Source organism: Bos taurus, chromosome 28, assembly GCF_002263795.3.
Source record: "Bos taurus isolate L1 Dominette 01449 registration number 42190680 breed Hereford chromosome 28, ARS-UCD2.0, whole genome shotgun sequence".
Classification (NCBI taxonomy): Eukaryota; Metazoa; Chordata; class Mammalia; order Artiodactyla; family Bovidae; genus Bos; species Bos taurus.
In genome coordinates, this window is record NC_037355.1 from 3,631,073 (window position 1) to 3,650,139 (window position 19,067).

Below are 19,067 nucleotides of genomic sequence, written 5' to 3' on the forward strand. Positions count from 1 at the left end.
GTTTTATTTCAGGGCAGTGAGATGCTGTGAGGGGTTTAATCAGACCAGCAGCAGGAAGAAAAGTTAGCAGGGGAGCTGAGGGGGGAAGTGGAGCGATGAGGGGAGGGTGTTTTGTAAGAGGGAGAGAAGAGCTGGCTTGTTAATGGACTGTATCCTGGATGACGTTTCTGGACCAATCCACAGTTCCCTCTAACACACACTTCAAGTCATCTGGGGGTAAAGGGATACTAAGATCGACAACAAGTAGGCAAATGAATTCTTAATATGTGAAGAATTTCTAATGGTAATAGTTGTAATATCAGAGAACTAAAATTCAGGGACACAATTAGATCAACCCACAAAACACTGGGGACCCAGCCTCTCACACTCAAATCTGATCTGGGGCAGGGAAGCCCCTCAAATCTGGTGTTTCCGGTTGCCATCCAAGCTAAGGGCTCAGGTACCACAAGTCTAGCAGGAGAGCGCCTGATTTTTCACACCATGAGATCAAAAGGATCAGGGTATCTGATGAGATAAAAACCAAACACAGACAAAAAGACAAAGAGCAGTTTTGTTTCTTCAGTGTGATCAAAAGTTTTCAATATGAAGTTTTAAGGATAAAGGCAAACCTGATTCTGATTTTAAAAACTGTTTTTTTTATTTTTTTTAGTTTTAAACAAGAGGACAGGGACTCCCCTGGTGGTCCAGTGGTTAAGAATCTGCCTTCCAGTGCAGAAGACATGGATTCAATCTCTGTTTCGGGAACTAGAATCCCACATGCCACTCGGCAACTGAGCTCTCACACCACTACTGAGCCCACGCATTGTAACTACTAAAGCCTGCGTGTTCTAGATCCCATGCTCCACAACAAGAGAAGCCTGTAGGCCACAACTAGAGAAAGCCTGAGAGGCAATGAAGAGCCCGCACAGCCAAAACAATAAAGCAAAATAAAATAAGTAAAGAGGACAACTTGCATGATGGAACTCAGATTTCTAGGTGCAATTTAACAGAAGATAAGAGAATTTTAAATATTATGATATAAAAATGCATGCCAAAACTTCATGGCTTTCTTGAGACAAAAACCCTCAACGATGGAAGAGGAGCCCAATAGACAGTATCTTCTCAGCCACCAAACAAACCTGCTCATAATGTTCTGTTCAGACCATAGTCAAGTTGGCTCAAGTATTCTGGGACTCAGGCAGAAGATGGGAGGTTTTCCCAGATCATCCTGCAATCACAGAATTTAGCATTTCAGTATGTCTAATGATGCGTGCATGCCCAGTCGTGTTTGATTCTTTGCAACCCCATAAACTGCAGCCCGCTGGACTCCTCTGTCCATGGAATTTTCCAGGCAAGAATACTGCAGTGGGTTGCCACTCCTACCCCAAGGGATCTTCTCAACCCAGAGACTGAACCCACATCTCTTGCGCCTCCTGCACTGGTAGGTGGATTCTTTACCACTGAGCCACCCGAGAAGCCCCATATGAGAGTTATAATACTTGCATGAGGAGAAAATAAAATATTTAAATAAAAACTGAAACATAGCAATTTGGATTTGGTAAACTAAGTTTTAAGGAAAAATTACATTCTAACTTTGGGGTGTGGACATATTCTGATATTTTAGAAAAGTCAGTTAATTTATTTGGACCATTTCCCTAACTGAAAAATGTGTGTCTCACAATTAAAAATTTTGAAGAGTTGGTGATAAAGTGAAGAAAAATCCTTGAAGAAATTGAAAGATTTTGACTTTGGGATGATAGGCAAAAAGAGGGAAAAGTTTAAAAACTTACTCATTTCTCCTTTGCTTAGTCTCTACAATCCCCCTCTCACTTTGCAATCCTGTAGGCTATATCTGGATGCAGGTCAAACAGCAGCAAGTTGAGAGTGCAGAGCAATGTAACGGATCGATGGAGATTTTGCATGGAACAGAGTTAAGTATGCTGAATCTTGAGAAGAACCTGGGAATGAATCCTTGGTGCCCTGAGACCATGGTGGGGCAGGACAGGCCTTGGGGCCAGAAAGGCCTGGCTGGATCCTAGCACCTTGGCTTTGGGGGCACCTGGGAGAGTCATCAAGCTCCCAAAGCCTCAACCCTCTTATCTATAAAATGAAAACAAAGACTCTGGGGAAAGCTGACTGTGGGTGTGAGCTCTCTTTATAAAATGAGGTGTGCCTAATGATTTGTATCACCATCCAGATGAGATGAGAACATGAGCCACATCCTGGTGTTTTGAAACACACATCAGTGCCCAGAACAGCACCTGTCCAAAGGGCAGGTCCTATCTGTCCAAAGAACGGTCTTCTGCTGATCATGCTGCAAGTGCCAGACCATGCAGCAAGTGCCAGGGTGGCGTCTCTGCCGAGCATGGTTGCTTGCAGACATGCAGACACTGCTGTGTCCTGCTCACAGAGTCTGCGAGACAGAAAGAGAATAACAGAAAGCAGTGACTAGCTTAACTCTTTAACAGAGAACAAAGAAAAATGAAAATGACTGGAAATGGTGTTTAACTGAACCCATTTATGCACTGTCATTCACCCTGTCTGCAAAAGAAAGTTAGCAATTTTCTGACTGTTCTTATACCTGAAAGTGAAACTGGCTCACAAAATAAAAACATACATAATCCAGTGTCAAAAACTGGTGATTTATAGAAATCACCCCGTTTATTTTTTCCAATAAAGAGGAAAAAAACAAATAAAACATGTTTCATTATAATTCAGTGTTTGAGTCACTGGCAAATACTGTCTGTATCATTCAACAAAAGTGTCCCAGGTCATGAGCTCCAGGCATGCTGATGGCCACAAATCTTCCACGGTTCAAACGAAATGGAGAACCCACACGTGAGGATGATGTCAGTTGAAAACAAGATGCATTATCACAGTATGCATAAAAAGAAGGTCTTTGAAAAACATCCAGATTTTTAAAGGAATGAAAACACTCCTGTTTTGTTGTAGCTTTTGTTCCCTTTAATTGTTAATTTTTGGTTTTCGGAGTAAACATTTTTCGCCATGAGGAAGGAGTCATATGACTTTGTAAGTGGAAACCAAGTGGCCACTGGCTAATGCAAATGCCTCCCATCCCAGACACAGAGCTCTTCTGTCCCCTCAAAACCCTCTTTCATGATTTCTGTTATGGTTCAGAAAGGTAAATAAAATGATTTCAAGTATTCAATTCCTATCAAAAATTGGTATCAAAAGTAATAAAGGACCTAATTTCTTTATAATTCCATGTTTTAAAAAATAACTTAAGAAGCAAGAGGTCCGGCCCTTTACTTGTATAAATACCACAGCGTAACTAGAGTTTCTTAAGACAACGTGGAGAGGAGTCTGTGTTTAGCACCTCGATCATTGATCTTAATGTTGGGAACGTTTCTGACACAGACGGAAGAGTCTTATAAGAAGGTGAAATACTGAAAGAGAAAAATGCAAAGAAAGGGTGTGAAAATCAACACAATTTTACCAAAAAAGGCAAAGCTTATATTACACCAATTCCTATTACAATATTCACTTTACAGTACTCCACATGCGTGACATCAGACAACATCACATCGCAGGGGGACCTGTGAGCAGAGCAGATCCTGTTGTAGCAATGAATGGGGTATCAGCAGGCTCCCATCATGAGATGCGGGTAAATTCAACCAGCCTTCGGAAAGAAAGTCAATCTCTGACTTACACAGTGACTGTTACGCAAACACATCCCTCCGAGGCACACGCTAGACGTGGAACCTGAAGACACATGATTTGGGTCCAGCCTTGATCCTTATCAGCTTTAGTGGTTCCTCTCAGACCCACTTCCCTGTATTTGCAGCAAGAAGGACGGTATTCCTAACTCCCAGAGTTACTTACTCCTGGTAAGGAGTGTGGCTGCTGCTAAGTGGCTTCAGTCGTGTTTGACTCTGTGTGACCCCAGAGATGGCAGCCCACCAGGCTTCCCCGTCCCTGGGATTCTCCAGGCAAGAACACTGGAATGGGTTGCCATTTCCTTCTCCAACGCATGAAAGTGAAAAGTGAAAGTGAAGTCGCTCAGTCGTTCCCGACTCTGAGCGACCCCATGGACTGCAGCCTACCAGGCTCCTCTGTCCATGGATTTTCCAGGCAAGAGTACTGGAGTGGGTGCCATTGCCTTCTCTGAAGGAGTGTGGAATGGGTCTCAATTACATTGTAAACCTGTAGCTGCACAACATAAGGTGGCGTTTCTATTTTTTCCTTAAAGAGTTGTTAAAAGATCAACACTGTAAAATTATGCAGGAAACAGAGACAAGGCCTTTGACCTTATGATCATGTTACTAAAATACATGTAAACTAGTAAACCTGAGACAAAAATATACCAGAAGGCGGTGTAACTGTTAGGAGTTTTCATTACAAAGCTAATGGAATACTTACAAATGGGACCAAAGTATCTTACAGAGACAAACTTCTGTTTTAAACAGAGCACGGATTATCCAGCAATTTTTAGAGTGGTTGCTATGTTGAACAGATATGGAAAGGCAAAACTGGAAGTTTCTATGATATTAAAAAAAAACCATGGAGAAGGAGCAAGAGTCAATAAGGTTAAATAGTGAGATGTGCTTAAAGATTAAGAGCAAAAGGAGAAGGCAGCAGCAGAGGATGAGATGGTTGGATGGCATCATAGACTCGATGGACGTGAATTTGAGCAAACTCTGGGAGACAGTGGAGGACAGAGGAACTTAGCGTGTTGTAGCCCATGAAGTTGCAAAGAGCTGGACATGACTTAGGATTGAACAACAACAACAACAAAATTAACTATGAAACCACCTGTGAGTTTAATTTCAGCCCATATATACATATTTATTTATGTGCTCCTATGGTGCTTTTGAAAACAAGAGCCAGGGAAGATCATAGTACTGGGCCCTCCCACAGTAACCGTCAGGAGTAATTTCTCGCAGCTTTCCCTGACTCCTATGTATTTTGTGCCTAAATTACAGTAAAGCAGCACCTTCCCCAAACAAAGAGGAAAGGAAAAATGCAGCTGAAAGGCAGGTGCCACCACCCAGAGAAGTCTGAGTCAGGTCCAGCTCAGTTTTCAAAATCCCTCCTGAATACTGACTCTGCGAGTCTGGGACAAAGGATCAATGAGCCAGGAGACAGGAATATCTGACTATATAAATAAGACACCTATAGCCCTTCCTTCACAAACTGGCTTCCTTATTTTATTCATTATTCATTTTTATCCATACACTCACCTGTTAAGGGGTCATAAATGACAACAAAAACATAGTAACTTTGAAAAGCAGATTAAATTCATTATATAATCATAACCCATAAAAAATTAGTACAATTCCAGTTTCACATCCTTTTGTCGACCCCTATCAAGAAGTTACCTTTTCAAGTTCATCCAGCTTTTAGCTATTTTGCTAAAGGCCTCTGAACCAGGGGCAGTCATAGCTTCAAAGTCAACCAACTGAAAGAGAAAGAGATTTAATGGAGGGGAGGCTCCCTTTGGGATTCGGTTCATTTATGTGTCTTAACATAAAACTCCACAGACTGGAATTGAAACCTTTTCCCTTCTGGCTCCAGCTCCAACATACCTTTCCTTTGGGAATTTTTCCTGCTACTTCTTTCCCACTTGCCATCAGCGCTCCCACAATCACTGAGTAAGCGATCACACTATTCAGATAGAGAACAATTACCAGTCAGTCCAGGCCACAGACGGTTACCACACTATGGACTTCCCATCCTAAAAGATGACACTGTATTTCTTTTAACACTTCTTTGGACATTAAAAGAATATTTTCATTTGTTCTAAAAATATTTGCTAATTTACTAAGAAAAATATTTACTGGTTTACTAATTTAGGGGTAAATGTGTAACAATAATATTTTTCTGAGACAAAGTTTCTTTTAATTAGGAGTTTTCTTTTCAATTGGTTTTCCTATTCTTATAGGAAAACACTGAATTAGAAAATGTGCCTGCTTTCTATTATTTTAAAAAATTCATTATCGGCCATATCACATGGCATGTGGGATCTTAGTTCCCCAAGCAGGGACTGAGTCTAAGCCCCCTGCATTGGAAGCGTGGGGTCTTAACAGCTGGACTGCCAGGGAAGACCTTGCTTGCTTACATTTTTAACTGCATGAGGCTTGGCTTTAAAATGCATATATATATATATATATATATATATATATTATACTTTGTAAATGCAAACATATTATTAGAGTTTAACAATAAAAACTTTGGCCCCAAAGAAGAAAAAGAACGCATCTCAGAAAGTACTAACAGACTGGTCTGAAGGCTGGGTAATGTGCACTTCCTTCCTGCCATGTCCAGACTCACTCTGGGCTCTGACATTTGTATTATGATGCCATCTGTGTGCTTTGTGAGAGGCACCCCAGGACGAAGACAGCTAAGACAGAGCTCTTGCCTCTGCAAATGGACACCAGAGAAAGGGAGTCAGCCCTGCAGTCACCTAATAGGGAAGCCCTCACAGAGGCCATGGACACATGTGCTTTATCTTTGAAGGCCATGGGCAGGGCAATGGAGAGGAGAAGGCAGGGAAGTGGCTGGCTGGGCGGGACAGGAAGGTGTTTGGACAAGCAGGGGGTGTGGTGGAGAGACCAGAGTGAGGATGGAGAGAGGGTAGATGACAGGAAAGGTGATGAGGCCATGGTAAACCAGGGCAGGGAGGAGCTGGCACTGTGCATCACGCCACTGAGTTGGCACCTGAGCCAACAGATATAAAGAACTGGCGCACAAAGAGGGAAAAAGAAAAGCCTGGAAACGGAGAGACCAGTTAGAAAGGTCAGTGCAAGAGATAAGCAGGGGGACTTCCCTGGTGGTCCAGTGGTTAAGAATCTGCCTGTGAATTACAGGGGACACAGGTTTGATTCCTGGTTTGAAAGGATCCCACATGCCTCGAGGCAGCTAAGCTGGAGAGCTGCAGCTACTGAAGCCTGAGTGCCTAGAGCCAGTGCTGCACAACAGGAGAAGCCACTGCAATGAGAAGCCCATGCCCTCTCAACACAGAGTAGCTCCAGCTCACTGCAACTAGAGAAAGCCCCCACACAGCAATAAAGACCCAGTGCAGCCAAAAATAGAGAATTAAATGAACATTTTTTTAAAAAAGAAAGGTCAGTGCAAGAGATGAGCCGATCTGAGCTATGGCACGTGCAAGGAGCATGAGGAGAGGAGAGGTTTAGGAGGCAGAGTCAACAAGACTCAGTCAGGGACCGGACAGGTGCAGGGGCTGAGGGGGAGCCGGGGGTGACTGGAGTTGGACCTCCTTCTCAAGTGACACAGAAGCCCACAGAGCTGCTGCGTGAACACACGCGTGCACAGTGCCTGCAAGCAGTGGATGAACAGGCACATGGAGGCCCCCTGCATGTTATAGATCTAGTTAGCATTCCTATAACAGTTGTGCCTAAGGTACAACATTTCTGTTCCTATTTTACTTCAAGGCCATTTTTACCTCGTAAGTTCCAGGTGCACACATGTCTACACCACAGAGTGATCACCACCAGCCCAGTTTCCATCCATCACCACCAGTGGATGCCCTGCGCCCATTATGCCCAACTCCCAGTGCTTTTTTAATAGTACAAGAAAACTTACTAGCACATTTAGGAGAGTTTTACTTTCTAAAGTATTAATCAGAGATCAAGACACTTAAGTATATGATTTTAACCAAAATATCTTAAATTCAAACATGTGCTAACAACAGCATACACCATTCACCTGATTCGCTGTACATGGTACCATACAAAAGGGAATAAAAACAAAGCTCTACAGACACACCCTTGTTTGAACGACACTTGAAAGACTCCTGATGAATTTGCTAAGTAGAATTCATTTATAACAGTAATAATACTTTGGGATGGTTGGTGATGCAAAAGTATTAAATTTTAGGGCTAAAGGTCAATTAATGGCCAAAATTTGGGGGCAGCAGGGTAACAGTCTGGGCAAACACCAGGAATTAAAGCACAGTGAGAGCATGTGTGCACAGAGTGAGATTTGGATACATTTTTGTGAATGAATGAGCTCCAGACTGTAAACACCAAGAGCCTTCTACTAGAACTACCTTCCAGAATCCTTGATGATGCAGTAGATCAAGGACATCACTTTCGGGTGGACTTTGGAAAATCAAAGTGGGCTTCTCGCCATTGCTAGGATACCTGTACTCATACCCACACAGCAAATGCAAGCAAAAGGCGTGTGTTCTTCACCACAAAACTGTCAGATTATAGGATATCACCCACCTGGATCCACGAGAGAGCGGCATTAAATTATAAAAATAATAAACTAAGGATAAGATTAAGTTGCAAACAGCATCAGCCTCCTAGGAAAAAAAAGATATGTGCTCATGAACTTAAATAATAGATTATAAACTCATTTTTATGAGGTGACAAGACACAGCAGAATCTTTTACTAGGAAGAGGATTATTTCATTCTTCTCCTACAAGGACCTACTTTTCATATCCCTGAATATATTATACTCTCACATCATTTTTTTCTAATGAAAGGGTATATGTACAATTTAGTTTTAAGCAGTATGCTCCCAGCTGCCTTCAAAACAGCAAACTTTTTCTGATAAACGTAGATATCTGTTTTGGTCTATAACATTATTTGCAAAGTCAAAATTAGGATTTTGCCAAGTCAAAAAAAAACATTAGGATTAAAATAAAACAAAGTGCTTATTAATATTGAATACACTTTCTCAGACTACAGGCCTCTCTACTCCAAGATTCTGATTAGCATCACCCCTCCCCCTACCCCCGCCACTGAGATTTAGGTGATCGATACACTTAATTATATATGTGTGTGCATGCTAAATCTCTTCAGTTGGGTCTGACTCTTTGTGACCCCATGAACTGTAGCCCGCCAGGCTCCTCTGTCCATGGGATTCTCCAGGCAAGAAAACCGGAGTGGGTTGCCATGCCCTCCTCCAATTATATAAAGGAACTTTCCAAAAGCCATGGGTATCCATTCCAGAACGTGGATGGAGCACCCCCTATACTCTCCACACAGTAACAGCTACAATCATGCAGGTGACATTGTAGCTCCTGGGGAGCAGGATGTAGCTCCCCGTTGAATCAGAAAGCAATGGTGGAGGAGCCTGCAGTCCAGGAAACAGTCACGTCCATCATGGACAACCTATACACTTAAATACTGACAAAGCTCCAATTTATGATAATATAACACAGTAACTCAGAGAAGGCAATGGCACCCCACTCCAGTACTCTTGCCTGGAAAATCCCATGGATGGAGGAGCCTAGTAGGCTCCAGTCCATGGGGTCGCTGGGAGTCAGACACGACTGAGCGACTTCCCTTTCACTTTTCACTTTCATGCATTGGAGAAGGAAATGGCAACCCACTCCAGTGTTCTTGCCTGGAGAATCCCAGGGACGGGGGAGCCTGGTGGGCTGTCGTCTATGGGGTCACACAGAGTCGGACACGACTGAAGTGACTTAGCATAGCATAGCATAACACAGTAACTACATACATTCCCCTCTCTCAGTTTCTGTAGTTATTAAATACGGAACTGTCTCTATACGAATATTAAAAGAAGTATTTCCTGGTTATTTAAGGCTGATTTCAAGCATAAATGTACGATCTCAGTGAAAGAGGACAAAAGAATCATAGCAGCATGGATAAAATGAAGACAAACAGAAACCTACCCCAAATTCTGATGAGAGAATCAGTACTTTTCCTTTTGCTGTTAGATCTTTATAAAGTGCATCTATTTCGGCATGATATAATTGTGTTCTCTCTTCTGTGGTTTGAGTTTCCACAGAAAATAGTATATTGCCAACCCTAGAAATACAAGAATGTATGTCAGAGGCATGTATTATACAATTCACAGAGCTAAACACGGGGACAGGGGTGTGGGGCAGCAGCAGGCGGCACTCGCTGATGTGGCAGGACATGCGAGGAGCGTCCACGCGTTTCTGAGCAGACTGCCAAGGCGTGTCTCGTAGCAGGCGGTTTTGTCACAAATAGATTTTGCTCAGTTTAACCGTACGTACTTTTTAAAAAAAACTTGTTTTTTAATTTTAATTTTTAATTGGAGGATAATAGCTTTACCATGTTGTGCTGGCTTCTGCCATACAACAACATGAGTCAGCCGTAAGTATACATACATCCTGAACCTCCCTCCCTCCCACCCCCATCCCACTCCTCTAGGTCACCAGAGAGCACTGAGCTGAGCTCCCTGTGCTGTGCGGCAGCTTCTCCCTAGCTGTCTGTTTTACACACGGTAATGTACATATGTCAGTGCTGCTCTCTCAGTTCGTCCCACCCCTTCCTCCCCCTGCTGTGTCTACAAGTCCTTTCCCTATGTCTGTGTCCCTATTCCTGCCCTGAGAATAGGTTTATCAGTGCTATCTTTTTAGATTCCATATATATATGTGTTAAAACACAGTAGCTGTTTTTCTCCTTTTGACTTAACTTCAATCTGTATAATAGGCTCTAGATTCATATATATGTCTTTTATGAGCTTAAGCCAACAGAGGAGGAAATAACTTCACAGAGTACAACATATTTCAATGTGTTTCAGTTTTATCAGACAATCAGTCTTTTACATCAGAAGAGCAGGAGCTGGGGCTGTGCACAGAAAACAAGTTCTGGGCCTCCACAGTTTCATTTTTTAAAACTCTGCTGCATGTGCAGCTCCATGTGAGGCCCGGGGCAGGATAAAAGTTCCATGCAACAGGTATTTACTGTATAACACCAGTATCAAAATGCTGAAAATAGTCCTTAGATCCTATGAAGAACAACAAGGCAAAGCAGCTGTCTTTATCAAGGAAAGGAGGGAGAAACAAGGTCACAGATTATTATGAGTCCATGCGTAGGGCGGTAACAGTTGATCAGAGGTTCAGAGGAGAAAGTTGATCTAATTTGGAAGATGTGGAAGAAAACAGAAAATGCTTTGTGGGAGAAGGGGCCAGAACTTTGTTGGGTCTTCAAGATGAGGCTGTGAGTGAAACAGACCCAAGAGGTAGGAGGTGACCTCGGGGAACAAGTCATCCAGCTGAAGCGGCAGGCCTGATTCTGGCAGCAAAGTGCTTCAGGTAAAGCAGGAAGCACTGTTTGAGGCCATTGTTACAAAAGGCCTTGCCTGTCTGGCAGGGGACATGATTTTGGAGTCAGCAGGCAGTGGCAGGGTACAGACTAGGGAGGGATTTTTGGATTCAGGGGAACACCCAGTGGGGTGGAGCCCACTGAAGCACTGGTCAGGCCCCAGGAGACCGGAGATAGAGATACGAGTCATGAGTCCTCGTGGGGGTCAGAGGCCCCAAGCAAGGCTGACAACAAATGGGATGAAAAGAGACAGCTGAGGAAGATGCTGTGTTTGGGGGAAGGATTTATGTACTCTTACTTAGTAGTTCATTTCTGCTGGGAACTGAATCATGGGTGGGTGAAGAGGAAGGAGACAATAATTTTACATCAATAGAAAACCCTGGAATTCCTTTTATGCGAGGAGAACCATCTTTATTGGGAAGGTACTTGGATAAGTGGCTTGGGGTAGAGATGGAGACCTCAAAGGAAAAGTCACAGAATCTTTGCTAAATGGTGTTTCTTCCGGAAGGCTGGTGTGAGTTCTGACATGGAAGCAAGAGACCAGGAGGCAGAGGGGCTAAGAGGATGTGGGGCCCAACGCTGAGCTGCCAGACACCCTTGATGCAGATGTGGTGGAGCTCAGGGCAGCAACTGAGGAATGCGTGTTGTGGGGAGGACAGTAACTGGGGAGGGTCAAGATCATGCCACCAAAGCTCAAGGATGTGGAGGCTCCGAGGTGAAGTTTGGATTTCAGATGGACATAAAATGATTATGACCACAAATTTTCATTTGGTGCTATTATATAAGCTGAAAAAGTGGAAAACATCCTAAATGATCAATGACAAGTAAAAACTAGTAGGAGTAACTCTATAATATTCCAAAAATAGAATACTAGGCAATTTTTAGAAATGCTTTTAAGAATAAGGTATGGGAAAATGTTCAGAGCAAGAGTAGAAAAGAAACAGGTTATAAAACAATATGTACAGTATAATCTCAGTTTTTAAGGAAACAATGATTTAAAATTTTTTATCTTTGCTTATCTATATTCTAAATTTTCAATGAGACGTACTTGTACTCCCACAATGAATTAAAACTATATTTAAAATTCCAATAACAGCCTTCAATCTGTCAATCTCTCATCTTTTTTTCACTTAATTGGTAAAAGTCTTCCTCACAACAAGCTTCAAAAAAGCTGGTTCTAGTGGTACACTGGACCTTGATAATCTCCATTTCAGGAGACAGCAAAAGCCCGGAATGTCCACCCTCCTCTGGCAATACCAGGTGTCTGCACACTTCCTGACACCTGCCCCCCTCTGCACACCCACACTGAGGAAGCGCACGTACTTGTCTCCCGTAATCGTAATCGTGAAGCCATCATATTCCTTCCCTTGGTCTTTGAGGCTGGGAACTTTGGTGTTCACAGTGAACCCATCCTTTGTTTTAGTATTAAACTGCTTTCAAGGAAAAAGAAAATTCACATTACTAGTGAGATTCATTGTAAATTCCCAATCTGCGGCGCCAACTCTGACTTTGATGTTTCTAGAAGGCTCAGAGAACGCAAGACATGGTGTCCTCTGCCCTGGCGGTTAGTGTCCAGGACGCCTGTGCCTGTCCCTAGGCCCCCATCCACTCTCTCAGCCCAAGTCACACTCCCCATGGCCCCTGCCAGAGGCCAGAAGAGAACCTCAGCGCAAAACGCACACAGCCTTTCTTCAGTGGCAACTCTCACTCCGAAGAGCTCCACTTGGGTCTTTTCTCCTGTTCATCTTAATTGGCAGGAACTTTGACACTTAGCAGGATAGCTGTATTCAATCCTACAACTCAAAATAGCACTATGCATTTTTGCTAGTGCTTCTTCAAAGTAGACTCTTATCTGTCTGAAAAGTACTCAGAATTTTGTCAACTGAGAATTTTATACACACACACGCACATACCCCAACTGTGCAGACCATACAGTAACAAAGCAGAGTATTCTAAAGGAGTTAGAGGTAAGAATGGCTCTTAAGGGTGATGAGTATGAACACAGCTTTCTGTTTAAAACACTTCTGACAAACTGAAAAGCCAATAAATAGGTGTTGTCATTGCTCCAGAAACATTCTCCCCAAATTCGGTTATTGAGTGTAGCCAATATTGTTTAGGATTGGCAGACTTGAATAAGAGAATCGACGGTAAAATAGAAAGAGGTTGTGCTTCACAAAACACACTGGAGGAAAAGGTTGTCTAAAAACAGCAACCAGTGGGCATTCACTAAGGTCCAGGAAAGGGTGAACATGTGTGGATGTGGGCAGGAAGGCTGGCAGCAGGGGCTGAGACAAGAGATGTCTTTGTATGAGGACAAGGACTTTTAGGGGCAGAATGTGCTAACACTTAAGGGTATGCGTCAATTCTCTTTAATGCTCCCTGCATGCCTATAAGATAGGCCACGACCTCGATCTCACAGGTGAGGAAACCCAGTTGGTGAGATGCGGCAAGGTGAGGTCCTGCCTGAGCTGCACATGGAAACAGGGGCCCAGGCCCTCATGACACCCAGTCCCTTAATTCACTAGCCAGCTGCCCAGAGGGGAACTGAGGTACCTCTGAACCTGGCAGAAGGACATCGTGTAGAAGAACCTGTCAGGGCATCACATTCAACGAGCACTTTAAACGCAAAGGCATATTTTTATTTACTTCTATGTGTGCCTTTAGAAACACCAGTACACACCCAGCCTGCGTGGAGGCACGGTGTGCAAGGCCACAGTGAGATGGCCATTCCCAGATATAGCCAAACAGGCAATGACTTTGCATTCGAAGTCAGACACTGGGTGGGTGGCAGGGTGATGCTGGGCCCCTTAGCAGCTCTCCACGCAACTGCAGCCTTTTGTGCATTATGCTTTTCTTAATACACACACAGACATACACACATACTATGGGCTTCCCTGGTGGCTCAGACAGTAAGGAATTTGCCTGCAATGCAGCAGACCCGGGTTCAATCCCTGGGTTGGGAAGATCCCCTGGTGAAGGGAATGGCAACCCACCCCAATATTCTTGCCTGGAGAATTCCATGGACAGAGGAGCCTGGTAGGCTACAGTCCATGGGGTCACAAAGAGTGCGACATGACTGAGTGACTAACACTCTCACTTTTCACTTTCATATATATGTGTTACAATATCCCTCAGCTGCTTCCCTATTCTGCCTAATATAGTAAATTTAAATGCCGAAAACACCCACTGGAAAACTGAAGACTAAAATCTGAGTCAGGCTCCAGTTTCCTTCTGTCTGGTGCATCCAGCAGTCCTTGGTGGGGCCATTCTGCCCCCTGGAGGACATTTGGGGAATTCAGGGGAGCGTGTGGCTACAAGGATGAGGTGCGAGGGACAGTCACACGGGCATGACTCCCGCTGGATCTGCACATGGATGAAGAAGCTGTTTGTAATGTAATAATTACCTAGGCCTGGAATCAGACTCCATTTTACCCTCACACGCTAAATATCTGTTACAGTTGAAATACCCACTGACTTTTCTAGAAATGCAAACAGCATATAAACTGAGGAAAGAGTATATCTGTACATTGTACAGAACTATTAAGTGTGGTTTACCATTATGGAAAACCATATCACCAAAGTCATAGCTCATGATACTTGAGTCACCAAATGACAGATCGCTGCAGGGCTGCCTCTGGAGCCGTCACATTCACCAAGACTTTACACACGTGTGCAAGCAACCGGCTACTTCTTTGTGGCTTCTCATGAAGATATGCCTGAATGCTGACCTACTGTTTCTTGCCTATAAATGACTTAGCTTTTAGAGCTCCTTTAGAGCACTATGGTGACCTTCTAAGGGGTTTTTTGAGTATGTGCATTCTTATGGATTTGATTTTAGTGTAGTAAAAGAGCCATCTGAACATGTTTGCTGAGTTAAGACAGGTTTGAGAAGACTGAGAACCACACCTCAGTTCACGAGACCCTCAAAATAACCAGGTTGGCCAGAAACAAGGCTCATAAGCACACAGAGCCTGGAGGAGAGCCAGGAGCGACGGCCCAGCCCAGTGAGCAGACGGGCCTGGGGCGCGGGGCCAGCTCGTGGCTTTGCCCATGACAAGATGCCTCCTGGTTATGCTTTAGAAATGTGTGAGCTTTGTCATACACAGAAATGTCTTATCATTTACTTGATGTACATCAGTCTTATCTACTATAGCTACAAGGAGAATATTTATTCAAGTTTTATGTTATAGGTCAAACTGTTAATTGAAAAAAATCAAATGTACCTGTTGTGGGCACATTTTGGGTAGTTTGGAGAAAAGGTTCATAAAGTTCTAATTTCTTAATGGATTATACTTTTAAAACAATATAATTATTTCCCCCTGATGGGCCCTTTATCTTGAATTCAAATCCTTCTGATACTGACGTTGCCACACCTGCTTTTCTCCAGGAGCATTTGCTTGGCCTACCTTTCAGCCTTGAACGCTTTGACTATCATCTTGTCACAGGTGTTTCCAGTGAACAGAGCACAGCTGGGCTTTAAAACACCGATCTGAGATGCTTGTTCTCTCAGGGAGGGAATCAATCACTCACGACATATCACCCATTATACACATTCCCTCCTGATCTTAATGTTCCCCCTTCTCTTTCTGTAAACCTTTAGTTGAACTGACTTTGCTTTCTTTATTGCATTTTCTTACCTTCTAAGGTCTGCTTTAATTTTGGTTATTATTCAGAATGTGTTTTTATCAGTGTTTTTAAGTGGCACACTTTATAAAACTTAAAATACTAATAACATTAACAAATATGCATCTAATGATAATAAGTTCTTCTTTCAAAGAGTACTAATTTTTTCCCCTAAAAACAATTGCTGTGATTTTGATGATAAATTTACCTTCATAATTGGAAGGAGGTCTTCCACTTTGTGGACCTTTTCCAGAGCTTCTCTAACTTCCAACAGTCCTTTAGGATTATTAGCTCTTTAAAGGGGAAACAGAGAGAAAGCAACTAAAATTAACACAGAAATCAGTAATTAGTTACACTATTACCTTTAATTTAGATAAATCCTTAATTACAAGTGGCTCAATATTCAAAATGATGGGCCACAACCAAAGTATCAAAATAAGGGAATAGTTCAATCTAATAAGTATTGGGCTACAGATGAGAATGAGGGAAACAGCAGTCTGTCCAGATATGAAATAGGGAAAACCAGAACGGATGGACAGCCAGTGTCTATGTGGACATGCATGGGTCTGGGCTTGGTCAGAAAACTTTTGATTCTCCTATTTCAACTATGAAATTAGAAGTATATGTTTTTTATTCCTAAAGTTGCTCAAATGGAAGTATACTACTAGGCTTTTATACCAATTTTATATTTACTTGGTGACAACTAACCTTCAGAATTCTTTTTCCCCGGGCTTTTGACCACTGTCCTATCTACACGGCACAGCCTCTCAGTTGAGGGAGAATGAGTATTAAGGCTGAAATCCATCATTTAATCCCTAATTAAGAAATTTAAAGAAATATCCTGCTTTCACTGAATTTAAAGACAGGAGAGAGGCTAGAAAAGCCACAGGGCTGTAAGATTAAAAACACTCAGTTGAGGTCCATGGAGTTTGTAAAGCTATTTTAAAAAGGTTGATAAATGATTTGAAAGGCTTTATGATTCCAAACACTATGTAAAAATGTGATATATTCTGTTCAGTCTGTCAACAGGCGTGGTTTTCAAGTTTCATAAATATAACTAATGAAAAATATATAAAATCTATCCATTACCATGAAAAAGAAAATTGAAAGATTACCCATGATAAACTAGAATTCTATCTTTAATAAAATGAAGAATTTTCTCAAAATATTCCAGGTATCTCATGTTGATCACCTGACCCCTGTTAAGAAAAAAATATATGTTGAGAATGTTTTCACAGTGAGATATGTTCCATAGTATCTAATTTCAACATTAATTCAAAAGGACAGTAAGAGAGCTGTGAGAATAATGCAGCCAAGAGGTTTGGGGCATTGGTTTGTTTGCAGTCAGAGAACGGGAGATACAAATGCCTGTCTTAGCAAAACTGATGGTCAGCAACGGAGAGCACTCTGGAGGAAAGGTACCAAACTCAGTCCAGAGATGCCAAAGCAGGGAGAAAAGTTCTCAAGTGCTGAAATGAGGCCCAGACTTATTTGCCACTTTATCGTTAAGAATCCCTTCCCTTTCCCAGCAACATACCCCCTCCCGTTCTGTGTTCCTGACAGCGTTAGCTGCTAATACTCCTTCTGACTGTGTAATTTACTCGCTGTCTTCATCCCCTCCACCACTCTAAATAGTATTTTCCTCCCATTTTCTACCCCAACCTCCATTTTCAAAACTATCCCAAGACTCCCCTGGTGGTACAGTGGATAAGAATCCACCTGCCAATGACGGGGACACAAGTTTGATTCCCGGTCTGGGAAGATTCCACATGCTGCGGACCGACTAAGCCTGTGTGCCACAACTACTGAGCCTGTGCTCCACAACGAGAGAAGTCACTGCAATGAAACTCCGTGCATTGCAACAAGAGTAGCTCTCACTCGCTGCAACTAGAGAAAGCCAGCCTGTAGCAATGAAGACCCAGTGCAGCCCCAAAAATAAATAAATAAATTATTTTAAAAACAACAGCAACAAACCCTCCCAGAACCCCATGTATAGCCAACACGCTGACACATGTGTCCAAGAGCACACAGAGTCAACTACTCCCTGAAACAGCTCCCTGGGCTCCCCACTGGCGTGTCAAACATGAGTTAAGGAATTCACTCCAGCTCCCAAACGTGTTCACCTGCTTTTTGCCCTGGGGCTTCCTGGCCTCCTGGGGCAACCACATCCCCGCAGCTGCACACTCACCCCCACTTCTAACCCACCACCAGTGCTCCGACCCTGCCTTCTCGTGTCCACTCGTCCCCTTTGGCTCACTTTAACAGAGCTTTCCAGACCTCTGCATCAGTGCACCCGAACGTTACACAACTTTCTAACCACTCCCTATCCCTCCAAGGGAAGTCGCTGCCTTTGCCATCTGTGGCCGAAGTGATCATCCAGATGTACAAATCTGTTCAGGTCACATCTCTGCTTCTGAGCTCTGAATGGCTATCATTTCCAGACAGAAAATGACTTAGCATGGGTATGTTAGTTATTTGTTGAGGAAAAAAAGCTATTTATGTTTTGGCTACTGCCTATCTTTTTAGGGTTGATTTCTGACAGTCCCTTAACCATAAACTAATCACAGTTGTACTTCCCTGACCATGCCTAACTCACTGGTGTCGGGGTTGAGGGGGAGGGCAGTTGTTTATGCCTCATCCACCTCTGTTTTCCATCTATCCAAACAGCATCACCTGAGGCTGGACTGGGACGCCTGGCATCCTGTACACAAGAGCAGCATTACATGGCAGCTCACTGGTCTGCCTCCCTCACTAAGCTAGGAGTCTTCTGAAGTCAGGAGCTGTACTTCACCACCATGCAGCTCAGCACGTGGAGAGTGGCCTTCAGTTAAAGCTAGTTGAGTCTACCTGTAAATGTCACAGATTATTCTGTAAGAAACATGAATATACAAGTCACAGGGGAAAGGAAATGTATTTTCTAGAAATTAAAACAATAAATATCCTAATAACATTTCCATTAAACTCAAATGTTGAAGTTGTATAGTAGAATATTTTCTTGATTCAGGCTTCTGGAATTAGAAGCATTTTAAATGTGACAAAACTACCATATTTGTAAAATTTAGCTAAAATTAAATCCAGTGGGTCCGCTTGGAGCTGTTGCTCTTTAATATTTGCTCATCATTTATTAAGAGGGTGGAATAACAGGGTGAGCACTTCACCCATACCCCTGACTTTTCAGAAGCCTCTGGACAAAACAAAAGCTCTCCAGTTAACCTGCTCAACCTCCCAGGAAGGCAGCTTAGCGCCCAGTGTCTTTAACCCAAACCCTTTGTGTTGCAGGGTGGCTCAAGGGGGAAGCCTTTCCCTCACTACAAGAATTCTTTGAGCCACAATATTATAAGTATATAACATAATGGTAACGTAATGTCATTCATCTAAGTACTTTCTATGATAATTTAGGACCATTCAAAGATGGACGTCTAGGCAAAAATCTGGCG

At 42.9% G+C, this 19,067-nt stretch overlaps 1 protein-coding gene across 9 annotated transcripts in view; it reads right to left on the minus strand.

The window, feature by feature from the left end:
- The window catches only part of TTC13 (tetratricopeptide repeat domain 13), a 98,826-nt gene that overhangs the window by 15,457 nt on the left and 64,302 nt on the right, over positions 1-19,067 (minus strand). For 3 of the 9 annotated variants that reach the window (XM_059882519.1, XM_005226220.5, XM_005226217.5), the window contains 8 exons: positions 16,746-16,829; positions 15,839-15,923; positions 12,331-12,437; positions 9,606-9,741; positions 8,187-8,266; positions 5,526-5,604; positions 5,319-5,398; positions 2,601-3,386 (listed from right to left, as the gene is read on the minus strand). In XM_059882519.1, the coding sequence (XP_059738502.1) occupies positions 3,272-3,386; positions 5,319-5,398; positions 5,526-5,604; positions 8,187-8,266; positions 9,606-9,741; positions 12,331-12,437; positions 15,839-15,923; positions 16,746-16,829 (766 nt within the window). In that variant the 3' untranslated portion in view covers positions 2,601-3,271. Of the gene's footprint in view, positions 1-2,597; positions 3,387-5,318; positions 5,399-5,525; positions 5,605-8,186; positions 8,267-9,605; positions 9,742-12,330; positions 12,441-15,838; positions 15,924-16,745; positions 16,830-19,067 lie in introns of those variants that run through there. The other 6 variants (XM_059882518.1, XM_005226219.5, XM_015460932.2 and 3 more) reach the window with 4 other exon arrangements.